This window comes from Peromyscus leucopus, chromosome 23 (genome assembly GCF_004664715.2).
Source record: "Peromyscus leucopus breed LL Stock chromosome 23, UCI_PerLeu_2.1, whole genome shotgun sequence".
NCBI lineage: Eukaryota > Metazoa > Chordata > Mammalia > Rodentia > Cricetidae > Peromyscus > Peromyscus leucopus.
The window spans coordinates 42503339-42529872 of NC_051082.1; the positions used below are offsets into that span (position 1 = coordinate 42503339).

Genomic DNA, 26534 nt, shown 5'->3' on the forward strand with positions numbered 1-26534 from the left:
TCTTTTTGTATTGGGCTTTTGTTTGTTTTTGAAACTCAAAGTTCTCTGGGTAGAGTATTCAGGAGGCCTTTGGGGAAGGGAAGAATATGATGAAAATATATTTTAAAAGAAAGTAACAAGAAATTGGGCATTTACTTCAAATGTGGAATTAACAATGAAATTCATTAATTAAAATTTTCAAAGCATACATTGTAGTACCAATGTATGGAAAGAAGCCTTACTCTCAAATATTAAACCCAGTCACAGTGAGTAAAAGAATGCAGAAGAAATATTATATAAACACTGTCATTTTTCTTCTTTAACGTACTATGTTAATGTGAAAGGAAAAAGAAATCTCCACAGTCCCTTAAGCTTGTGAACACACTTCCAGTGAATAAACCACAGTGAAAGTTGCTATTTGGACACTGTGCCTCCTAATTGGGTGCTCTGGACACTGATTTGCAAGTAGAGGTTTTGATAGGCCTTGCATGAGGCTGAGAATCAGCATTTGAACGATGTAGGTAACCTGCACATCACTGAAGACTCTTGAAGTGTAAAACCAATGCTCATAACAGAACTTCAGATTTTAAAAATTTGAATCAGTATATAATTATTTCATTTCCCTCTTTCTCTCCTCCTTCATACCCCTCCCATGCCACCTCTCCACTCACTCTCAAATTTAGGGCCTCTTCTTTAACCATTTTTATTTCATATACAGATAAATAAGCATAAATATAACCTGCCAAGTCTATTCACTTTTGTCTACTTGTACTTGTTTCTGGGTTGACCATTTAGTATTGGATAAACAATCAGGGACTCATCCCTTTGGAAGTCTAATTATCTCTCCCTCAGTTATTCTGAACTACCTGGAGCCCTTCATTTAAGGATGGGTTCTCATGAGATTTTCTCCATCTGTGTTGGAAGGTCAGCTGTTGTTGCAATTCAAGTCTTAGTTAGGCAGCCATGTTTATTATATTTTGTGGGTGTAGCTTCCCTATCTTAGATGGAAGTTTCAATAACCTTGACATTTTCTGTATGCATATCCTCCATGATTTTAGAATGTTCCTTAGGCTGCTTCATATAACATAGCCTAACTATGTCTTTTTGTAATTGAGCAGAAAGCTTTATCTGCTTGAATGACCCCTTTACATTTCAAGAAGAGCCCTTCCCCCCTGTTCATTCCCTCTAGACCCTAAATTATCCTTAGTTACATTTATAGGACTTCATTTCTTTGGAATTCTGGGAGTTCAACATCAGCTGAAGAAAATCCACTCGGTGCTGAAAAGAGACAGAAATATCAAAAGCAGAAAGTGGTTTGGCTGGTAAAAAATAAGTATGAATCAAAGAAGTTAAACTCTCTTGTGAGGAAATGTTTTACATAAGAAGTCACCTAATGTTACCTGAATCACTAGTAACACAAAAACACTGACCCATAGATTTTGGGGAACAAAAATTTTGTCATGAGCCTGGTAGTGATGACACACACCTTTAATCCCAGCACTTGGGAATCAGGTGGATTTTTGAGTTTGAGTTCAGCCTGTTCTATAAAATGAGTTCCAGGACAGTTAGGGCTACTCAGAGAAAACCTGTCATGAAAAATTAAAAAAACAAGAAGAGTCTAACAACATGTCTCATGGCTTTCCTTCATTATAAGCATCTGTAGCTGCTGAGGACAGACTTGTGGCTGGATAGTTGTGAGTTTCTTCTCCTTTCTTAGGCACTTGTTTAGAAATAAATCCTACACATCAATATCTCATTTCCTAGATATTGTTTATCAATATTTCATATTCATCAACTGTTGTTTCTGGAATTCATAGATAGGTTTTATGTGATTCTCAGGACCTTTTAGGGTTTCTATTGCTGTGAAGACACACCATGAGTATTGCAACTCTTACAAAGGAAAACATTTAACTCTGGTGGATTGCTTAAAGTTCAGAGATTTAGTCCACTATTGTCATGGCAGAAACAAAGCAGCATATGGGCAACATGGTGCTAGAGTGGTAGCTGAGAGTTCTTACATCTTGACAGGCACCTGGAATTGATCTGAGGCACTTGGCATGGTTTAAGCATATATGAAACCTCAAAGCCCAAATCCATAGTGACACGCTTCCTCCAACAAGACAATACCTACTCCAACAAAGCCACAACTCCTAATAGTGGCACTCCCTTTGAGAGTCATTTTCTCTCAAACAACCACACCTACAAATGCTACAATCATCAAAATACTAGCAATATGTTTTGGCACATCCTCAGACATGATACTGACTCCCTGACAGGCTTCTGTCAGCATTTTTCTTCCAACATCCTTATCCTTAGTCCAGCATATAAACTCTATTAAGAAAAACTGGATCTCAGGGGAGATTGATTCCCAATTTTCTAAGAAAGCGCCACGTGGAGCTCTAGGAGTCCAATTGGTGAGAAAGAGGAGGCTTTGTATGAGTGAGAATTGTTGAGACCAAGGTTGGAAAAAGCACAGGGACAAATATACAAACGAAAGGAAACACATGAAATATGAACCAATAGCTGAGGAGCCCCCAACTGGATCAGGCCCTCCGGATAAATAAGACAGTTGATTAGCTTGATCTGCTTGGGAGGCATCCAGACAGTGGGACCTGGTCCTGTCTTCAGTGCATGAACTGGCAGTTTGGAACCTGGGGCTTATACAGGGACACTTGGCTCAGCCTGGGAGGAGGGGACTGGACCTGCCTGGACTGAATCTACCAGGTTGAACTCAATCCTTGGGGGAGTCTTTGCCTTGGAGGAGATGGGAATGGGGGTGGGCTGGGGGAAGGCAGAGAGTGGGGATGGGGGGTGGGGGTGGGAGGGGGAGAACAAGGGAATCAGTGGCTGATATGTAAAATTAATTTAATAAATAAATTAAAAAAAAGAAAAACTGGGTTATATAAGTTAAAATCTCAATGCTCACAGATACTGCTGAAGTTCTAGGCATGATACAACTCAAAATTTGAAAAGACCAAATTCATTAACTATCTGAAGAGAGCTTTTTATAACAAATGTTTATCTTTTGACAACATTGACTGAGATTTACAATAAATTGTGTCATATTTTACCTCTTGGGTATTTTTAAGCCGATCTTTTTTAGTCTTTTCTATAAATTTTTTAAAAAACGATGTAGCATCACTTGGAAAGATGCAGATGTTTAGCTTATTATATATTCTGGAAAGGAATGGAAGCAGTGCTATAGAGAAAGGAAAAAAAACATGATGAATATGCAAATTGAAGCTTCTGACAGTTATTTTATTCACCAATGACAAAATTTCAATAATTTAAGGGAAATATCAAAACAACAGGAATAACTGTGGTAGAAATGAGTGTAATTATAAAATATAGAAAGTATATCACACCAAAAAATAATTGAATTCTAAATAACAAAAATTGAAGAGTTCAGCTCCAGAAAGATTCAATGTGGAATTTTATGATATATTTAACAGATAATTCTTACCAGTTTTACACAGGCATTGCCAAAACTTAGAAAACTAGGGGAAAGTGTAGAACTGTTTCTGGAAGCTTCTACTGCCCCATTATTAAAATCAGAATAAAACTTGGGAAGGAAACCTGTGTAGAAATGTGACTTAAATGTATCAAAGTGATTTTATCAGCAAAACTCTTACCAACTGAATGCAGAAGCATGAAAAACATTCTGTTGTATGCTATACAATAATATACAACACAGAATAAAACTCAGTCATACAAACAAGCAGACATGGAGTATTTTGAGAAAATTCAGGAAAAAGACAACATCCTTTCCTAGTTAATATTCTCAGAAAATTGGGAACAGCAGCGATTTCCCTAACTTTATGAGAATTGTCAAGGAAAATTAAGGGCTAACATAGAATTTGAGGAAGTAAGTCTTTTCCATCATACTTGGAAAAAGGCAATGATAGGTTCATGCTATTATTACTTCTACCCAGTGACAAGAATCAAAAAGCAGGTACATATTTGCCTTTCATGGTACAACATTAATACAGAAAGCATACATGAAAATAAGTTGTAAACATGTGCATTGGAGGCTGAGTTAGAGAAATACAAGTTTGAAAGCCTACTTGATTAGCAGACAGAATCTGTTTAAAAATTAAGAAAAATTGCAGTGTTGGTGATGAAAGGTATAGCATTATATATGCTAGCCACGCACCATCCCTAGCCTCTGGATTTGAGGAAGCATCTTGATTGAGTGCCAGGTTGGGCAAGAATTGAAATCTTCCATCCTCCATTGCTCTACAGCAGGGATTAAAAATATTCCCCAATGCTCTAGAAAAGGTCATGTCCCTTTTCTTTGGTGTTCTCATATCTAATGCAACAAACAGGGCAATGATTAGCAAGAAAACATTATTTACAAAATTGTCAAGATATAAATAATCATGGTCCAACATCTGCACACTGGTCCATCTGCCCCTATCACAATCACAGGGAAAGGTGCAGGAAGAACCTGATGCTGAAACTCAAAATGAAGTTGGGGAGAACAATACAGAGGGTCTCCCAGTGATGAGATAACCCAATATTCCAGACATTTAGTTTTATTATCCAGTAGCTAAACTCCATTGTCACTTCTCCCTACAGCTATTCCTTATTTATAGAATACCCAAGGATAATGTAGGAAGGCATCCCTGTTTCTAAATTTTCAAATCTTTTATGATTTCATATTTTTGGAAATGTTTTCATACATCCTTTCTTCCATCTTAGTAACAGAGACTTTCTTGGTTTAAAGGACCTCTGCTGCTCCTCATGATATGACTACTCTATCTATCCTCCCTTTTTTCTAGTTTATCTTTAACTCAAACTCCAAAATCTTCCTGCATCCCACATTTTTTTTACTCTACTGTGGTATTTTTGCTGCTCCACTCTGCCCTACTTAGAAACATTCTACTAATAACTAGTCCTACTATAACTTATTTTTCTTTTTCCCCTTTATTCATACTTATACCCTCATAGCTAACATGTCAGTGTAGAGAGAATGGAGTCTGTTCCTTTACCCTGAAATAGTTGGCACTTTAAGAATGACCAATGACTGGTTTTAAATCAACTGCTACTCTGTTTTCATAGAGAGTTTGCTGATTGCTGATAACTATTATTGCAAACACTGGTCAACTATCAGAGAATCACTGGTAGAAGAGCTTGGAGGCCTGAACATAAGCCTAAAAGAAGAAAACATCACCTCAAACCTAGTACAGCCAAGGCATTCCTGAAAACTGAAAAAACTCCAACTGTAGGGAGAAAGACGACAAAAATTTAAAAAGAAATAACATAAACATTGATGTAACCATAGATGGACATTTTAGTTGTAAACCATAAGTAACATGAAAACTACATCAATTATCCTTCAATCACAGAGTAACCACACATAAAGGTAATGTACAAAACACAGGATAAGAAATCAAAGTGATTCTAGGACCTAGGCAATGGTACACAACCAGTCCCCTGTAATCCCTACACATTGCTGCTCCAGTGCTAGACAGCAGGGAAGACTACTATGGGCAGGCTCTCCCATAAAACCCTCATCTGACCCTGCAATCTATAAGACACATGCCCTACCTCAAAAATATCCATCCCCCTATGACCCCATAGGCTTCCAGAGACATAGAATCTGCCAGCTCTCATTGGACTAAGAAGTGAGTGATGCTGTGGGATGTTCTGTATGTCCCGTGGGAGCCTGTCCTCAGGTTCCTCATGGCTTTACCCAGCAGGTCCACATAGAGGATGATTAGGACCACTGGCCTGAGTGTAGGTGTCTGAGATGATCTGCACTTGGCTGTGCTGGGGGATGGTCTGTATGTCAAGTTGCTCTGATTGGTTAATAAATAAAACACTCATTGACCCATGGCTAGGCAGGAAGTATAGGCTGGACTAACAGAGAGGAGAAATAAAAGAACAGGAAGGCAGGAGTCACCCTGACAAGAAGCATGAAGAGATGCCGGTAAGCCACGAGCTGCGTGGCAGGGTATAGATTTTTGGAAATGGATTAATTTAAGCAATAAGAACAGTTAGAGAGACAGGCAAGGCAGTGGCGACAAGCAGAGGCAGGTAGGCCCACGGCAGCAGCCAGCAGAGACACACAGGCCCAGTGGCGGCCAGCAAGGACATACAGGCCTAGTGGCAGCTGGCAGAGACATACAGGCCCAGCAGCAGCCTGCAAAGGTAGACAGGCATGGCAGCGGTGACAAGCAGAGGCAGGTAGGCCTGCACAGCAGAGACATACAGGCCCAGCGGCGGCGGGCAGAGACATATGGGCCCAGCGGCCCGCAGAGGTAGACAGGCCTGGCATCGGAGACAAGCAGATGCAGGTAGGCCCATGGCGGTGGCCGGAAGAGGTAGACTGGCCTGGCAGAGGCAGGCAGGCCCAGAGTGGAGGCAGGCAGGCACAGCAGGCGGTGGCCAAGACACAGTCACAATAAAGACCAGAAACAGAGCTATTACCCGCTGAAGAGCTAGTGAAAAAAAACTCTTAATCAAAAGCTTGGAACAGGGACGCCTCTAACCCCAACACCCAGGGAAGAAGCTATCTCCATGGGATGGAACCAGAACAAATTTGAACACTCTGTCTGAGGCCAACCCAGGGCCCAACTGCTGATCCTGCGAAACCCAACAACTAGGAGGTGTCGGTGAGACTACCCCGCTAAGCTGAAATACATCCGGGAGAGGATTCAGATCCCTATAGTTTGAAGTCTGAAGAAACAAGATCAGCTGAGGAGTTGACGAATGAACAAAACATGACCTGGGAACCCAGAAGAAGGCACTGCCCAGCCACCAAACCAGATCACCAGAATCATAAGTATGTACTTCACTGACTGAGATCAACTGCCCCTGAAGAAACAGCCCAATAGCACCAATTTAACCAAGAACTCCTACTGAACCAAGACTAAAAATTAGAACAAGAGAGGCACTCTCAGACACAGACACCACCTGCACTGAGCAGAGGAAGAGATGAGTAGATGCCAGTGCAAAAATACAGACAACAACATAAAGACCTATATGGCAACATCAGAATGTAGTGATTCTACACCTGCAAGACCTGAACATACTAAGACAGAAGAAACAGAAGAAATCAACCCTAAAAATGACTTTAAGAAGATGATAGAGGCCCTTAAAGAAGACATAAAACATTCCCTTAAAGAGGAAATAAAAACTTCCCTTAAAGAGGAAATGAAAAACTCCATTAAAGAGGAAATAAAAAACTCCCTTAAAGAAACAGAAGAAAAAATGAACAAAAAATGGGAAGAAATCAAAGAAAGCCAAGAAAAAGCAATTAAACAGATGAAAGAAACATTCCAAGATCTGACAAATGAATTTGAGACAATAAAGAAAACACATGCTGAGGGAATGCTGGAAATAGAAATCCTGACTAAATGAAGAGGAACTATAGAAACAAGCATAACCAACTGATTGTAAGAGATGGAACAGAGAATCTCTGACACTGAAGACACAATAGAGAAAATAGATTTGTCAGTCAAAGAAAACAATAAAGACAAAAATAACACAAAACGTCCAGGAAATTTGGGACACCATGAAAAGACCAAACCTAAGAATAATAGGGATAGAAGAAGGAGAATACCAACTCAAAGGCACAGAAAATATATTCAACAAAATCATAGAAGAAAACTTTCCTAACCTAAAGAAAGAAATACCTATGAAGATACAAGAAGCTTACAGAACACCAAATAGGCTAGATCCAAAATAAAAGTCCCCTCGCCACATAATAATCAAAACACTAAATACACAGAACAACAACAAAAAATATTAAGAGCTGCAAAGGAAAAAGACCAAGTAACATATAAAGGCAAACCCATCAGAATAGCTCCAGACTTCTCAATAGAGACTATGAAAGCTAGAAGATCATGGACAAATATTATGCAGACACTAAGAGACCACAGATGCCAACCCTGACTATTAAACCCAGCAAAACTCTCAATCACCATAGGCAGAGTAAACAAAATATTCCAGGATAAAACCAGATTTAATCAATACCTGTCCACAAACCCAGCCCTACAGAAAGCACTAGAAGGGAAAATCCAACCCAAAGAAGCTAAACACATCTATGAAAAATCAAGCAATAGATAATCCCACACCAACATACACCAAAGAAGGACAACATAACACAACCACAAAAAAATAACAGGAATTAAATCACTGGTCATTAATATCCATCAATATCAATGGTCTCAACTCACCTATAAAAAGATACAGGTTAACAGAATGGATAAGAAAACAGGACCTATCCATCTGCTGCATACAAGAAACACACCTTAACTTCAAAGACAGACACTACCTCTGAGTAAAGGGCTGGGAAAAGGCTTTCCAAGCAAATGGACCTAAGAAACAAGCTGGTGTAGCTATCCTAATATCTAATAAAATAGACTTCAAACTAAAATCAATCAAAAGAGATCAGGATGGATATTACATATTTATCACGGGAAAAATCCACCAAGATGAAGTCTCGATTCTAAACATTTATGCTCCAAATACAAAAGCACCCACATTCATAAAAGAAACACTACTAAAGTTTAAAATGCACATCAAACCCCACACATTAGTAATGGGAGATTTTAACACACCACTCTCACCAAAAGACAGATCTACCAGACTGAAACTTAACAAAGAAATAAAGGACCTAACAGATGTTATGACTCAAATGGACTTAATAGACATCTACAGAACATTCCATCCTAACAAAAAAGAATATACATTCTTCTCAGCACCCCATGGAACCTTCTCAACAATTGACCACATGCTTGGCCACAAAACAAATCTCAACAGATACAAAAAATTGGAATAACCTCCTGTATCTTAAAGTTAGACCTCAACAACAACAAAAATTATAGAAAATCCACAAACACATGGAAACTGAATAATGCCCACCTGAAACATCAATGGGTCAAGGAAGAAATATAGAAAGAAAATAAAGATTTCCTAGAACTCAATGAAAATGAAAGCACAACATACCCAAACTTATGGGATACTATGAAAGCAGTGCTAAGAGGAAAACTCATAACTCTAAATGTACACATAAAGAAGATGGAGCAATCCCATACCAATGCATTAACAGCACAACTGAAAGCTCTAGAACAAAAAGAAACAAACTCACCCAGGAGAAATAGACACCAGGAAATAATCAAATTGAGGGATGAAATCAACGAAATAGAAAACAAGAGAACAATGTAAAAAATCAATGAAACAAAGAGTTGGTTCTTTGAAAAAAATCAACAAGATAGAAAAACCCATAGCCACACTAACCAAAAGGCAAAGAGAGAGCACCAAAGCTAACAAAATCAGGAATTTTCATTTTCAACAGACAATGAGGAAATCCAGAAAATCATCAGATCATACTTCAAAAATCCATACTCCACAAAAAATGGAAAACCAGGAAGGAATCGACAATTTTCTGGATCAATACCACATACCAAAATTAAATCGAGATGAGATAAACTATTTAAATAAACCAATAACCCCTAAAGAAATAGAAACATTCATCAAAAGTCTCCCAACCAAAAAAAGCCCAGGACCAGATGGTTTCAGTGCAGAATTCTACCAGACTTTCAAAGAAGAACTAATACCAATACTCTTCAAAGTGTTCCACACAATAGAAACAGAAGGAACACTACCAAACTCTTTTTATGAGGCTACAATTACCCTGATACCTAAACCACACAAAGATGCAACAAAGAAAGAAAACTACAGACCAATCTCCCTCATGAACATTGATGCAAAAAATACTCAACAAAATATTAGCAAACCGAATCCAAAAATACATCAAAACAATTATCCATCACGACCAAGTAGGATTCATCCCAGGGATGCAAGGATGGTTCAACATACGAAAATCAGTCAATGCAATACACCATATAAACAAACTCAAAGAAAAAAACCACATGATCATCTCCTTAGATGCTGAAAAAGCCTTTGACAAAATCCAACACCCCTTCATGATAAAGGTCTTAGAAAGATCAGGAATACAAGGAACATTTCTAAACATAATAAAAGCAATTTATAGCAAGCCAACAGCAAACATCAAATTAAACAGACAGAAACTCAAAGAGATACCATTAAATTCAGGAACAAGACAAGGCTGTCCACTCTCCCCATATTTATTCAATATAGTACTAGAAGTTCTAGCTAGAGCAATAAGACAACAAAAGGAGATCAAAGCGATACAAATTGGCAAGAAAGAAGTCAAACTTTCACTATTTGCAGATGATATGATAGTATACATAAGTGACCCCAAAACCTCTACCAGGGAACTCCTACAGCTGATAAACTCCTTCGGTAAAGTGGCAGGATACAAGATCAACTCAAAAAAATCAGTAGCCCTCCTATACACAAATGATAAAAGGGCTGAGAAAGAAGTCAGAGAAACATCACCCTTTACAATAGCCGCAAATAATATAAAATACTCTAACTTGGGATAACTCTAACTAAACAAGTGAAGGACCTTTTTGATAAGAACTTTAAATCTCTAAAGAAAGAAATTGAAGAAGATATCAGAAAATGGAAGGATCTCCCATGCTCATGGATAGGTAGGATTAACATAGTAAAAATGGCAATCTTACCAAAAGCAATCTACAGATTCAATGCAATCCCCATCAAAATACCAACACAATTCTTCACAGACTTGGAAAGAAGAATACTCAACTTCATATGGAAAAACAAAAGACCCAGGATAGCTGAAAGAATCCTATATGATAAAGCAACCTTTGGAGGCATCGCCATCCCTGACCTCAAACTCTACTATAGAGCTATAGTAATAAAAATAGCTTGGTACTGGTATAAAAACCGACATACGGACCAATGGAATCGAATTGAAGACCCTGACATTAATCCATTCACATATGAACACCTGGTTTTTGACAAAGGAGCCAAAAATATACAATGGAAAAAAGAATGTATCTTCACCAAATGGTGCAGCCATAACTTGATCTCAATATGTAAAAGATTACAAATAGATCCATATCTGTCACCATGCACAAATCTCAAGTCCAAGTGGATCAAAGACCTGTCCATAAATCCATTTACACTAAACTTAATAGAAAAGAAAGTAGGAAGCACTCTTGAATGCATTGTCTGCATATGGATACAGTTGTGTAGTATGATCTTCACAAGGCACTGCCTGTCAGTAGGATAAGAATCCATTCCTGGTTAATGAGCTGGCCTTTTGGAGACCACTTCTATGATGGGACACCTTGCACAGACTTGAGGGAAATGGAGGGGCTTGGACCTGCCTCCACTAAATGTACCTCCCCATGGGAGACCTTACCTTCTTGTAAGAGGGAAAGGGGTTAGGTTTGGAGGAGGAGCCTGGAGAAGGAGGGAAAAGGGGGATTCTTGGTATGTAAAATGAATTAAAATTTATCTTTAAAAAAGATAAAATAACCTGTTAGTACTTTTCCTGAGCCATAGACCAAACAGCCAAACAGTATGTAATTAATATTAAGCCTCTGAGTGTTTATTTTATAAAAATGGTTATCGCCTAGGCAGAACTGTAAATGACTGGAATCTTCAGTCTACAATTGGTGCCCAACATGGGGCAAGAATTTCCACATAAAACCTGAGAGCTAAAAACAAATTTCTAAAATGGACCCAAGAACAGCTTCCTAGTTCAAGTCTCATTACTGGCCTTGATACCAAGAGGCTTCTCCAAGCTGGTCCCTGCTACTTAACATGCCTACCCAGAATTGGGGAGGTAAGCATGATTGGTTGGTATCAGTGCCATGTTAAAAAGTAGAGCAGGGCAGAACCAGCAGCCAGAGTTGCTGCTTCAGTCCTAGCTTAGCACTTTAAAAACTCTCCTGGTCAGAAGAGGATTAAAGATATACAATAAAACAAATTCAGATGGACAAAATCTCTAAACTGGTTGCAGTGTTTTATATATATATATATATATATATATATATATATATTATATATATATATATGCTTGAAAGAAAAGAAGAAAACATGTAGAGAAAGGTCTTAAATAAGAAATAAAGGAATAAAAATAATATAAGCCACATAAAGATGGAAAATACATAGAGAGTCTGGATACTGGATATTATTGCTTTGTCTTTGTTATATTTTAACTGCTATGAGACATTTGATTGCAGAGGCTGCTAGATTAAATCAAAGCATATATATTTTAGAAATATCTTGATTCCAAGGTTTAAGTCAGAACCATGTTGCCTTGGAAAAGAGGTTATGCTTTTGTTTCCATAGAAGATGAGAAACTGTAGATTCCTTCCAGGTTAATAAGGTTCCATCAAGGAAGACCCCATAAGAGGTCTTCAAAGGGAGCTATGGCCCAGATGATCCAACATCCAGAGCAGCTTCAAGGCACCTGGCTGAGATGATGCAGTTTCACAATCTACTACAGCCAAGATTTAACCATAATTCTAAAGTTTCTCAGGATCTCCCATAAGATTGCCTGTGCCCCCATTCAGCGGGAAGTAGTATGAAAAGCTATGCCCAAATTCCCAAAATATTGTTTATTTTATTTTTATTTGTTTGTTTTTATTTCAATTGGATTGATTATAAATGTTTAATGATAGTCAATCTCTTTTTCAAAAAGGTGGGATATGATATAGAAATGATGGGGAGAGGTAGATTATTAAATCTACTTTAATGCAAAAAACAATGGTCAATGGTACATATTTTTCACCAGTATGGATTTTAGTTTATTGATACTAATTTAAAGTTAATTTTTGTACTGTATGTATATTTCAACTCTTGTTTATGGTATTATATTTATGTAGCTCATTTTATTTTATTTTATTTTATTTATTTATTTTTTTTAAAGCTTACACATTTTTCATTTCTCTGATTTCCCACTCAGCTTCTGGACTACAGTTGTGAACCCGCAAGAAGTAAATGCAAGGCCAGAAAAGAGGCTGGAATTATTGACCACTGACATGAACAAAATATCCAAAGCAGTATAGTTCTGGAAATGTATGACTAGAAACAGCTCTTTGACATAAAATAGACTAGAACAAATCATTGATAATATATTCAATACTTAAAATTGTGATGGTTTTGGAAGGTATTGAGTTGAATCTACTTAGAAGAGCAAGATCCCTGACTAAAAGAACAGTGGTTAGGGTGTGGGATGAGAAGACTATTGCAGGAGATGTGAAATCAGGCTGCTCCTGTAATAGCCGGACTCTAAAGGTTCTAGAAAATACTTTAAGTATTCGGTTTCATTCATTTTTTTTTCCTTTTTTTTAATTTTTTTAAGTAAATTTATTTTACAACATCATTTAGTTCAACATAATAGCCACAGATTCCCCTGTTCTCCCACTCTCGCCCCCCTCCCACTCCCCCCATCCCACCCCCCATTCCCACCTCCTCCAGATCAAGGTCTCCCCCGAGGACCGGGATCGACCTGGTAGACTCAGTCCAGCCAGGACCAGTCCCCCCTCCCAGACCGAGCCAAGTGTCCCTGCATATGTCCCAGGATTCAAACAGCCAACTCATGCAACAAGCCCAGGACCCGGCACCAACACACAGCTGCCTCCCAAACAGATCAAGCCAAATGACTGTCTCACCCATTCAGGGGCCTGATCCAGTTGGGGGCCCCTCAGCCTTTGGTTCATAGATCCTGTGCTTCCATTCGTTTGGTTATTTGTCCCTGTGCTTTATCCAACCCTGGCTTCAACAATTCTCACTCATATAAACCCTCTTCTTTCTCACTAATTAGACTCCCAGTGCTCCACCAGGGGCCCAGCCGTGGATGTCTGCATCCAGATTCCTCAGACCTTCCTTGGATGGGGTTTATGGCACAACTAACAGGGTGTCTGGCCATCCCATCACCGGAGTAGGTCAGTTCCTGCCGTCTCTCGTCCATTGCCAGCAGTCTTTTGTGGGGGTATCTTTGTGGATCTCCGTGGGCCTCCCTAGCTCTCTGCTTCCTCCCCTTTTCATTTGGTCTTCATTTACCATGGTCTCCTATTCCTTGTACTCCCTCTCTTTTCTTGATCCAGCTAGGATCTCCCACTCTCTTTCCCTCGACCGTCGCTCTTCATTGTTCCCACTCATGACCAGGCTGTTCATGTAGATCTCATCCATTTCTCCATGTCTTTTTTGGGGTCCCGTTTTCCAGGTAGCCTCACTGGTGATGTGAGTAGCAGTTCAGTCATCCTTGTTCCACATCTAGTATCTTCCTATGAGTGAGTACATACCATATTTGTCTTTCTGAGTCTGGGTCACCTCACTCAGGATGATTTTTTCTAGATCCATCCATTTGTCTGCAAACCGTATGATGTCATTGTTTTTCTCTGCTGAGTAGTATTCCATTGTGTATATGTGCCACAATTTATTTATCCATTCTTCAGTTGAAGGGCATCTAGGTTGTTTCCAGGTTTTGGCTATTACAAACAATGCTGATATGAACATAGCTGAGCAAGTGCTCTTGTGGTATGATTGAGCATTTCTTGGGTATATGCCCAAAAGTGGTATAGCTGGATCTTGGGGGAAATTGATTCCCAATTTTCTAAGAAAGCGCCATATTGATTTCCAAAGTGGTTGTACAAACTTGCATTCCCACCAGCAGTGGAGCAGAGTTCCTCTAGCTCCACAAACTCTCCAGCATAAAGTGTCTTCAGTGTTTTTGATCTTAGATATTCTGACAGGCATAAGGTGGTATCTCAGAGTTGTTTTGATTTGCATTTCCCTGATGATTAGGGATGTTGAGCAATTCCTTAAATGTCTTTCAGCCATTTGGGTTTCCTCTGTTGAGAATTCTCTGTTTAATTCTAAAGCCCATTTCTCAATTGGACTGTTGGTCGTTTTGATGTCTAATTTCTTGAGTTCCTTATATATTCTGGATATCAGTCCTCTGTCACCTGTGGGGTTGGTGAAGATCTTTTCCCATTCAGTAGGCTGTCGCTTTGCCTTGTTGACCGTATCCTTTGCTCTACAAAAGCTTCTCAGTTTCAGGAGGTCCCATTGATTGATTGTTTGTCTCAGTGTCTGCGCTACTGGTGTTATATTTAGGAAGTGATCTCCTATGCCAATGCGTTCAAGATTACTTCCTACTTTCTCTTCTAGCAGGTTTAGAGTAGCTGGATTTATGTTGAGGTCTTTGATCCACTTGGACTTAAGTTTTGTGCATGGTGACAGATATGGATCTATTTGCAGCCTTCTACACGTTGATATCCAGTTATGCCAGCACCATTTGTTGAAGATGCTTTCTTTTTTCCATTGTACACTTTTGGCTTCTTTGTCAAAAATTATATGTCCATAGGTGTGTGGGTTAATGTCAGGGTCTTCAATTCGATTCCATTGGTCCACATGTCGGTTTTTATGCCAATACCAAGCTGTTTTTATTACTGTAGCTCTATAGTAGAGCTTGAAGTTAGGGATTGTGATGCCTCCAGAAGTTGTTTTATTGTACAGGTTTCTTTTAGCTATTCTGGGTTTTTGTTTTTCCATATGAAGTTGAGTATTATTCTTTCCAGGTCTGTGAAGAATTGTGTTGGTATTTTGATGGGGATTGCATTGAATCTGTAGATTGCTTTTGGTAAGATTGCCATTTTTACTATTTTAACCCTGCCTATCCATGAGCATGGGAGATCTTTCCATTTTCTGACATCTTCTTCAATTTCTTTTTTCAGGGACTTAAAATTCTTGTCATATAGGTCCTTCACTTGCTTGGTTAGTGTTACCCCAAGGTATTTTATGTCATTTTTGGCTATTGTAAAGGGTGATGTATCTCTAATTGCCTTCTCATCTTCTTTGTCCATTGTATATAGGAAGGCTACTGATTTTTTTGAGTTGATCTTGTATCCTGCTATGTTGCTGAAGGTATTTATAAGCTTTTTTTTGATTTGTTCTTTATCTGTTTGCAAATATTTTTTTTTTTTTTTTTTTTTTTTTTTTTTTTTTTTTTTTTTTTTTTTTTTTTTTTTTTTTTTTTTTTTTTTTTTTTTTTTTTTTTTTTTTTTTTTTTTTTTTTTTTTTTTTTTTTTTTTTTTTTTTTTTTTTTTTTTTTTTTTTTTTTTTTTTTTTTTTTTTTTTTTTTTTTTTTTTTTTTTTTTTTTTTTTTTTTTTTTTATTTTATTGAGTATTTTTGCATCAATGTTCATGAGGGAGATTGGTCTGTAGTTCTCTTTCTTTGTTGTATCCTTGTTTGGTTTAGGAATCAGGGTAATTGTAGCCTCATAAAAGGAGTTTGGTAATGTTCCTTCTGTTTCTATTATGTGGAACAATTTAGAGAATATTGGTATTAACTCTTCTTTGAAGATCTGGTAGAATTCTGCGCTGAAACCATCTGGTCCTGGGCTTTTTTTGGTTGGGAGACTTTTAATGACTGTTTCTATTTCCTTAGGGGTTATTGGGCTATTTAAATAGTTTATCTGGTCTTGATTTAACTTAGGTATGTGGTACTGATCCAGAAAAATGTCCATTTCTTTTAGGTTTTCCAGTTTTGTGGAGTAGAGGTTTTTGAAATATGACCTGATAATTCTCTGGATTTCCTCAATGTCTGTTGTTATGTCCCCTTTTCATTTCTGATTTTTTTGATTTGGATTCTCTCTCTCTGTCTTTTGGTTAGTTTGGATAAGGGCTTGTCTATCTTGTTGATTTTCTCAAAGAACCAACTCTTTTTTTCATTAATTTTTTGTATTATTCTCTTAGTTTCTAATTTATTAATTTCACCTCTCACTTTGATAATTTCCTGGTGTCTATTCTTCCTGGGAGACTTTGCTTCTTCTTGTTCTAGAGCTTTCAGGTGTGCTGTTAAGTCACTAGTGTGAGATTTCTCCAACTTCTTTATGTGGGCATTTAGTGCTATGAATTTCCCTCTTAGCACTGCTTTCATAGTGTCCCATAAGTTTGGGTATGTGGTGTCTTCATTTTCATTGATCTCTAGGAAGTCTTTAATTTCTTTCTTTATTTCTTCCTTAACCCATTGGTGATTCAGTTGAGCATTATTCAGTTTCCATGAGATTGTAGGTTTTCTGTAGTTTTTGTTGTTGTTGAGATCTAACTTTAACCCATGGTGGTCTGATAGAACACAGCAGGTTATTCTAATTGTTTTGTATCTGTTGAGATTTGCTTTGTGGCCAAGTATGTGGTCGATTTTAGAGAAAGTTCCATGGGTGCTGAGAAGAATGTATATTCTTTCTTGTTAGGATGGAATGTTCTGTAGATATCTATTAGGTCCAATTGGGTCATGACATCAGTTAAGTCCTTTATTTCTCTGTTAAGTTTCGATTTGGGAGATCTGTCCAGTGGTGAAAGTGGGGTGTTGAGATCTCCCACTATTAATGTGTGGGGTTTTATATGTGGTTTAAGCTTTAGTAATGTTTCTTTTACATATGTGGGTGCCCTTGTGTTTGGGGCATAAATGTTCAGAATTGAAACTTCATCTTGGTGGATCTTTCCTGTGATGAATATGTAATGTCCTTCTTGATCTCTTTTGATTGATTTTAGTTTGAAGTCTATTTTGTTGGATATCAATATGGCTACCCCTGCTTGTTTCTTAAGACCATTTGATTGGAAAGTCTTTTCCCAGCCTTTTATTCTTAGGTAGTGTCTGTCTTTGAATTTGAGATGTGTTTCTTGTATGCAGCAGAAAGTTGGGTTCTGCTTTCGTATCCATTCTGTAAGTCTATGTCTTTTTATAGGTGAATTAAGTCTGTTGATATTAAGGGATATTAACGACCAGTGATTGTTCATCCCTGTCATTTTTGGTGATAGTGTGTGTGAACTTCCCTTCTTTGGGGTTTACTGTTGTGGCTTTATCTATTGCCTGTGTTTTCGAGTGTGTATCTGACTTCCTTCGGTTGGAATTTTCCTTCTAGTGCTTTCTGTAGGGCTGGGTTTGTGGATAGGTATTGTTTAAATCTGGCTTTGTCTTTGAATGTCTTGTTCCTTCCGTCTATGATGATTGAAAGTTTTGCTGGGTATATTAGTCTGGGCTGACATCCATGGTTTCTTAGTGTCTGCATTACATCTGTCCAGGTCCTTCTTTCTTTCAAAGTCTCCATTGAGTAATCGGGTGTTATTCTGATGGGTTTACCTTTATAGGTCACTTGGCCTTTTTCCTTGGCTGCTCTTAATATTCTTTCTTTATTCTGTACATTTAGTTGTTTAATTATTATGTGTCGAGGGGACTTTTTTTTGGGGGTCTAGTCTGTTTGGTGTTCTATAGGCTTCTTGTATCTTCATAGGCATTTCCTTCTTTAAGTTGGGAAAGTTTTCTTCTATAATTTTGTTGAATATATTTTCTGTGCCTTTGAGTTGGTATTCTTCACCTTCTTCTATCCCTATAATTCGTAGGTTTGGTCTTTTCATGGTGTCCTAGATTTCTTGGACATTTTGGTTCATGACTTTGTTGGCTTTAGTGTTTCTTTCGACTGATGAAACTATTTCTTCTACTGCATCTTCAATGCCAGAAATCCTCTCTTCCACCTCTTGCATTCTGTTGGTTATACTTGCATCTGAAGTTCCTGATCTTTTACTCAGGGTTTCTATTTCCAGCATTCCCTCTGTTTGTGTCTTCTTTATTTTTTCAATTTCCTTTTTCAGTTCTTGGACTGTTTCCTTTCTTTGTTTCATTGCTTTTTCATGATTTTCTTTGCTTTATTGTTTTCTTCCAGGACTTTAATGTTTTCTTCCAGGTCTTTATTATTTTCTTGGAGGGCTTTATTGTTTTCTTCTAATTTGTTTGCCCTTTCCTCTAGTTGTTTATAGCATTCTTCCAATTTTCTTGTCTTTTCCTCTACACAAGCCTCTACCTTCTTCATGAAGTTACTCATAAGGCTACTTTCTTCTGCTTCTTCCAATTTTTGGTGTTCAGGTCTAGATGTTGGAGGCGGGCTAGGTTCTGGTGATGCTGTATTGTTCTTTATTTTGCTGTATGTACTTCTGCCTTGACGTCTGCCCATCTCCTTGTGGTTCCTTCTTGTCTTATCAGTGTACTTGTTTCAGAAAGAGCTGACAGATTCAGGAAGACTCTCTCTCTTGTCCAAAAGGGAGTTCTCTTGTCCAACTCTCTGGTCCAGAAGGGAAGTCCGGGCAGGCTCTGGTCCAGAATGGCAATCGGGGGCAGGCTGGGAGCTGGGGCCAGTCTCTAAGTCTCAGGAAGTGGCTGGGTCGCGGGCAGATGGGCGTGGGGCAGTGCGGGGAGATTGCAGTGGCTGCCGGGGGCTTGGAAAAGGGGATCCCTCCCGTGGGGCTAGAAGGGGAGCTGTCCGGTGGCCAGAACCTGGTGCCAAGTTGGGCAGGTTTTCCCGGAGTGGCTGGTACCCAGGGATGGGGTCCAGGTTGGACCCGGGTACTCACCTCTGGACCAGAAGGGAAGTCGGGGGCAGGCTGGGAGCTGGGGGCCGGTCTCTAAGTCTCAGGAAGTGGCTGGAGTCGAGGGCAGATGGGCGTGGGGGCAGGGCACGGAGATTGCAGGGGCTGCGGGGCTTGGAAAAGGGATCCCTCCCGGTGGGGCTAGAAGGGGAGCTGTCTGGTGGCCAGAACCTGGTGCCAAGTTGGGCAGGTCTTCCCGGAGTGGCTGGTGTCCAGGGATGGGGTCCGAGTTGGATCCGGGTACTCACCTCTGGACCAGAAGGGAAGTTGGGGGCAGGCCTATGTAGCTCATTTTAAAATGTAATATATAGTTATGAAATACAAATTAATAGTCATCTATAACAGTAAAAGTTATAGTCATGTTATTTAAGTTTTTGAGGTATACAAAGGTATATTTAAATTAGATAGATAATCTTCACACACTTCAAAGACCCACAGCATATAGCATTTAAAATGTTTTAAGAATGTAGACTTTTCTGAACAGTGAGACACATCTGCTCCTGGCAGCACCAATTACTTCAAAGAGGATGATGGGCATTGAAGAAATTCATTATGAAGTTTGCTTACAATGTGGAAAATGCTAGCCATTTATGTAAGAAACTGCTCTTGTCTGGACTGCTTGACAGTATGTTGTATAAACTAGACATGCAGGACTCATTAAAGGTGCCCACTGAACTTTGCCTAAATGAGGCAAGATGTTCTTTCAGGTTCCTGCTTCACAGAATAATCTACTATACATTCTGCAGGACACAGAGAAAAGTAACTGATGAACTTTGCCAATAAGATAAACAATTGTTAAAATTTTCTGTTTCTCTAAAAAGTCTGCCAGCTGTTCTAGGCCTACAGGCTGAAGATGGATGCCCCAATGTTACAGAGGAAATTTGTGTGACTGTCCAGGCAGCCAGATGTCTCTGTCATTCTAGAATTTTGAAGTTGCTTGAAATGCACTTCCTGTTTAATTAGGTAATATAATATCCTTTGGGGTCTTTGATGAAGTTGAGGACTAGATAATTATAATTATAGTTTTCATTGGTAATGATAAAAAGTAAATTAGATATGAAACTTTAGACTCACAAATATAGAATAAATGATAAATTATTTTCTTTAATATTGCCAAATTCAAATAGACCATATATTGTAACTGTAATTCTTGCTTGGTAGCTGTTTTGTTATATATAACTTTACTATGTTAAAATAAAAACCTTCTGTTTTGATTAGACAGAAGAGAAGAAATGTTGTAGGATGGTCTTTTTGTATGCTGTGAATATGTGTTGCTGCCATCAGTTAATAAATAAGCTGCATTTGACTATGGCATGACAAGTTAGAGTAGTTGAAAAATCCAAACAAAGATACAAGGAGAAGAAAGACAGATTCAACAAAGATGCTGCAGTCCACTTGGGGAGGAAGATTGTAATGGAACTCAGGTAAAGCCATAAGACATGTGGCAATATATAGATGAAAAAAAATGGATTGATTTAGGAGAAAGAAACTAGTTAACAATAAGTCTGAGCCATAGACCAGTTTGTAATAAAAAAAAAACTGATCAAAGTGATTGTAAATTATGTTGAAGGAATTCAGTGAACACATGCCAATCTCCTGAATTAATCCCAAAGAAACACCAAATGTTGAATGAAATAAGGAAATTGATTGATGGCATTCTTTGGAATTTGATAAAGAGACAGATATAGAGAAGAAAAACAAAATGAAATGATGACAGAAATGAAAGTTTCATCAAATGTGGGAGCCTACTCCCATCTTTTCCAGGATACTCTTAAGGAGATAGGAATAAGACATAGTAGGTAGAAAGAGAGGCCTACCCAACTAGAAGAAAGAAAGAAACAAAGGATAGCTTTGGAAGGGTCTGGGTAAATAACCAATGGTCGCTTTGGACTCTTCAGAAGGGCTTTATATAACAATGCCAAAGTGTGGTGCCAAAAACCTCCCCCTTGCTAGATCAAAGCATACTTCACAGCCAAGTGCAGACACTTGCAAACACCTAGTAACCACACACATGATCAGTCCATCACCTTATGCAGCTTTGATGAGAATATAAAGCTTAAGTCTCACTAGGAAACTTCTGTGGGCCCCCACAATTAAGTCAAATACAAACTTTTGGGAAAGCCTCAGAGATAGGGCGGATCATATAGACAACAGTAGTTGTAGGCATGAAGACAAGGAAGAGTAGTAAGATTATTCAGTCATGGTTAGTGATCAATTTGTTAAACAGTTGAATGGAACCTGTAAGTTTTGGGGAGATAAGAGAAAGTCTATGACTTTCATCATAGAACAATTACAGGAATTCCATGTCAAAGGCATAGAAAATATTCTCAATAAAATCACAGAACAGAAGTTCCCAGACTGAAAGAAAGAAATGTTCCTCATGACACAAAATGGAAAAGAGTATAACACAGAGACTAGCATATTTTCTTATCAATCATAATGTTTTTTCCTCACCCAAGAAATGTTACTAACCACCAAATATCAACACAGGAAACAAGCATGCATCATTATTCCAATATCAAACTAAAGCTAGTCATAAGGATGTAGAAGATTGCTTTATACCCTTTAAAAAAATCTATCCATTCACAAGGTTCTGCAACTCTAAATGTGTATGCATCAAAATATATGCAGTCATTTTCATACAAATGCTAACAGATAAAATATCACAGAATAAATTTGCAATAAAATAGTGAGTGACATCTACAACCACTCTTAAAATAAATATATTATCCATAATAAAATAAACAGAGAAACATTGGAAGTACATAACATTAATTTAACTTTGATTCATGTTTCATTCAAGAAATGGAGGAGTGATTCAATATATGTAAATGTATAAATATAAATCATGACATTAATGGCTCAAAGACAGAAATTACATAATCATTTTATATCTATCAAAAAAGTACAAAAGTATGTGGCAATAATGGGTAACAACATGTGAAATGAAAATTCAAAGGGGGTAAAATAATCAGATTATAAAGGAGTGAATGCAAGATGGGGGAGATAATAATTGTATATGAATATGCTATGAGGAAACTTTATATTTTATGGTAATTAAAATAAGTCTAAGATCTTAATATAGTTGAAAAGTAGACTATATACCTGTAGAGAAAGCCAATGGATTGAAAAAGTCAAATATAAAAAGCTTTCTGATGTTTTTCACAAAGGGATCTTGGGGGTTGTTGAGGGAATCTACCTTCACTCCAAATAAAGTACCAGTGAGCACATCCATGCTGTAGGCCCCAAAGACACTAAGGAGAGAAGCAGGTGAGTTAATGTGTTACTCACACAACCTCTAAGCTATGTGACTCTTGGTCTGCACTATAATCAATAAAGCTTTAGTTTACTACTGTAGCATCTTCAGAAATCAATAGGATTTTACTACCCACACCATTTCCAGAACCATCTCCATCTTCTGTTGGATGTAATGATAGAAAGAATTTGTTTCTTGCTGATATTTTTCTAAGGCACTCAGCAAAACCTGAAGATTTAGATAGTTGAAAGTTACAGCTATAATACACTTGTTAAACCAAACCAATGACCTCTTATGTAGCACATATATGTTCCTCATACATTTCTTAACCCTTCGTCTGCACCATTTGTAAATTTTCTTCTATCATTCTAAACTATTCTAGAATATACAAGATCATAACCAGTAACCTAATTTTGTTACTCACAAGGTATTTTGGGGGAGCTGTCTCCTACTGAGTTGTTCACAGCAGGGTAACTTCATGCCTCTCCCTTACTCTGCTCCAGAATAATTTATCTACTTATCAGGCAGAGGGAGATTTCCAGATAGGGCACAGAGTCCCTAGACAATGCATGTATCACTACTCACTTGTTCATGTTAACACTCTTGCCCTTCTCTACTTCCCGACTCATGTTTTTCACCAATGCATCTCCATATTCTTGGATGATGTGGAACATCTATGCACAAAACACAACACAGTCTCATGGTAAATGGCAACATCTGAGTTCCCAAAATAACACGTCTTTTGAAATTATATAAAGATCATCATATTTTTAAAATGACTACATAATACAAAATATCAACAAAACAAAACAAAGAACCAACACAACAATGAAACAAAACAAAGACCATTCTTTTTTTTTATTTTTCCCATCACAGGCAATTTATTTTGTTCTATTCATTCACAGTTAATACAGAAAATACTTGGAAACATTTCCATATAATGTTTGACACAGAAATCATCAAATAGAAGTATACAATGTTGACAGGAGGCAGTACATTTATAATTTATAACCCCAAATGTATTTATAAATTAGAAATGGAAAGATCTACAAATGATATTATGAAGGTTCACCAAAGTCATTTAATCTGTCAGTTTCTCATTCATTTTTATGTCTTAATAATATTCTATTGTATGAATAAGCCACATTTTATTTCTCTCCAGTATTTGATAGCTATTTGAGTTGTTTTAACTTTTTTACTATTAGCAACACACTGCTGTAAACCTTCATGTACATGTTTCATAGGTACACATTTTCAGTAGTTTGAGGATATATTCCTAAGGGTAGAATTGTTGAGTAACAGAGTAACAATGTTTTGCATTTTGACCAACCACCAAACTGTTTTGACTGTTTTGCCAAAGTGGCACACCGTTTTACAATCTCACCAAATCCTTGTTTTTAAGGCTCTGATTTTTGTACAAAAGCATTCAATCATTCTGTCAGACCAAACCAGGAAAAGTAAGCTATAGTTCAGAGCTGTTCTATTCCATTTACTATGCAAAGCCATTCTTGGCATTTGCAACTCTCAGCCCTTTTGAGTATTCTTTCAGTGTTCACCTTTTCCTCCACCACTTTTTTTTTCTTCTTTTTTTTTCTGGTTTATTTCTATCTATTACAAATGTATAAAAAATCCTCCATCAACGCTGCTGATAGCAGCAGAACCTTGAGAAATATACCTTTGGTTTGCCTCAGAAAAGGAACACATATTGCACTGTAAAGTTTATAAAATTGGCGCAAAACATTGTGATAATGTTACAATACCAGTTTTAAGAGTTCAGTGACTAATGGGGAGCCGATGGGATACATGCAGAACTGTGAAACGATCTCACTTAACCAGCTGTACACGTAGACTGTAAATCTACATTCAGATCATTTCTGAACTAAGACTATCATCTCAGTTTATCTGTTGAGGTCAACCAGGAAACCCTAGAATATACCTTGATTTTTGCAAAAAACAAAATAGGGGGAGGGGTTTCTTCAGCATTTCAGTTCACGAGTAACAGTATCCTAACAGGCAAAGTGTTCTCTCACTGTCAACATAGAATGAACTGCTGCTGGAGGTCAACTTGGGCTTTAATTTGCATTAGCACTTACATGCATAGTAGTCCAAGTTGTTGATCTCATGACTTTAAAAAGTAACTATAAAAAAGTAAAATGGCCCTTCTTGGAAGACTAAAGAAAGACATCCAGCCACAGTTGTAAAAAGTCTCATTAAAACAATATACCCTTTTATGAATTACACCTCAATTAAAAAAAAAGTAGCCCCAAATAAGAAGCAGCTCTGAAACAGAAAATATAACTTAAGATATTTGAAAAAAACAAGGTGAATACAGGTTCAAAAATAATTAAGATACATTTTCTTAAGGCTACCTAGAATTAGGCTTTAAAGAATTCTACCATTTCAAGTTTACCACTAGTTACTAGATACCTATTTACAAACAAGATGTCCACTTTTTTTGTTCCTTTATCAAGAGAAAAATCTACCTTCAGACTATGAGGGTGGTGATGGGGAGGGACTAGAAAACAAGATTCAAACAATCCCATGCAAATATCACATTTTTCAAATGGAAGAACTCCAAACTGCACTAGAAGTTCCAATCACTAAGACACTTTCCATTGAAATGATTTAAGTACAACTACATGGCACCAAGGTTTAGGCCTAATATAGGCCTGACAACCAAGTCCTTGTTTTCTGGAAGAAAGGCCTCAAAAGTCCCACTCAATTCCACATAACAATACTTCAAAGATCAATTAGGTTTTCCTTTCCTTAATATTTTTGTTTTTGACTTCTAATCTTAAAGACTAGATTAAAACTTAGCTCATTTCCCAGAAGGCATTGCTTCCCTTTGCTCTATGAAAGAGTCTACCAAGACCTCTTCCTCAAAATCATCTAGCCCCCAGCCTCCAGCCTGTGCTTGTGATGCATCTTTCTCAACATCCTGAAAAGGTAATGTAGGTAAAATATGCTCATAAACATTAAAGCTAGTTGTTAGAAAGACGTAACTAGCTTTATAATTTAAGTTTTAAAGCATAAATACTTACAGCTTGATCTGCACTGACAATGATTGTCGAAGCCTAGAATTCAACATTTACAAATTGTCATTCACACACACAAAACACACTATTATCACACAACTTGTGTCTTGAGAGAATCTTCTGCTTTTTAAATCTTTGGCCTGCCAGTCAATCCCAAGTTCAACCAACTTTAACTAAAACTTCACTCAGAATTTCACCAAGCTTTTCACCCACACATTAATGCTTGTCGTATCTTTCATCAACTGTCAAAATCTGAAGCCTGCTCAGAGATCGACAGGTATAGGTGAGTTGAGACTATTGATATTGATGGATATTAATTACCAGTGATTGTTAATTCCTGTTATTTTTTGTGGTTGTGTTGTTTTGTCCTTCTGTGGTGTATGTTGGTGTGGGATTATCTATTGCTTGATTTTTCATGGATGTGTTTAGCTTCTTTGGGTTGAATTTTCCCTTCTAGTGCTTTCTGTAGGGCTGGGTTTGTAGACAGGTATTGATTAAATCTGGTTTTATCCTGGAATATTTTGTTTACTCTGCCTATGGTGATTAAGAGTTTTGCTGGGTATAACAGTCTGGGTTCGCATCCGTGGTCTCTTAGTGTCTGCATGAGATTTGTCCATGATCTTCTAGCTTTCATAGTCTCTATTGAGTAGTCTGGTGTTATTCTGATGGGTTTACCTTTATATGTCACTTGGTCTTTTTCCTTTGTGGCTCTTAATATTTTTTCTTTGTTCTGTGTGTTTAGTGTTTTGATTATTATGTGGCAAGGGGACTTTTTTTTTTGGATCCAGCCTATTCGGTGTTCTGTAAGCTTCTTGTATCTTCATAGGTATTTCTTTCTTTAGGTTAGGAAAGTTTTCTTCTATGATTTTGTTGAATATATTTTCTGTGCCTTTGAGTTGGTATTCTTCTCCTTCTTCTACCCCTATTATTCTTAGGTTTGGTCTTTTCATGGTGTCCCAAATTTCCTGGACGTTTTGTGTTACGAC

The 26534-nt window shown here is 37.6% G+C and overlaps 1 protein-coding gene across 2 annotated transcripts in view; it reads right to left on the reverse strand.

Annotated features, from left to right (window-relative positions):
• LOC114687326 (cytochrome P450 3A6-like) overlaps positions 1 to 26534 on the reverse strand; it is a 64256-nt gene that overhangs the window by 10298 nt on the left and 27424 nt on the right. For both annotated transcript variants that reach the window (XM_037198466.1, XM_028861994.2), the window contains exons 6-9: positions 23099 to 23187; positions 22363 to 22511; positions 3051 to 3178; positions 1191 to 1257 (exon numbers count right to left, since the gene is read on the reverse strand). In XM_037198466.1, the coding sequence (XP_037054361.1) occupies positions 1191 to 1257; positions 3051 to 3178; positions 22363 to 22511; positions 23099 to 23187 (433 nt within the window). The remainder of the gene's footprint in view (positions 1 to 1190; positions 1258 to 3050; positions 3179 to 22362; positions 22512 to 23098; positions 23188 to 26534) is intronic.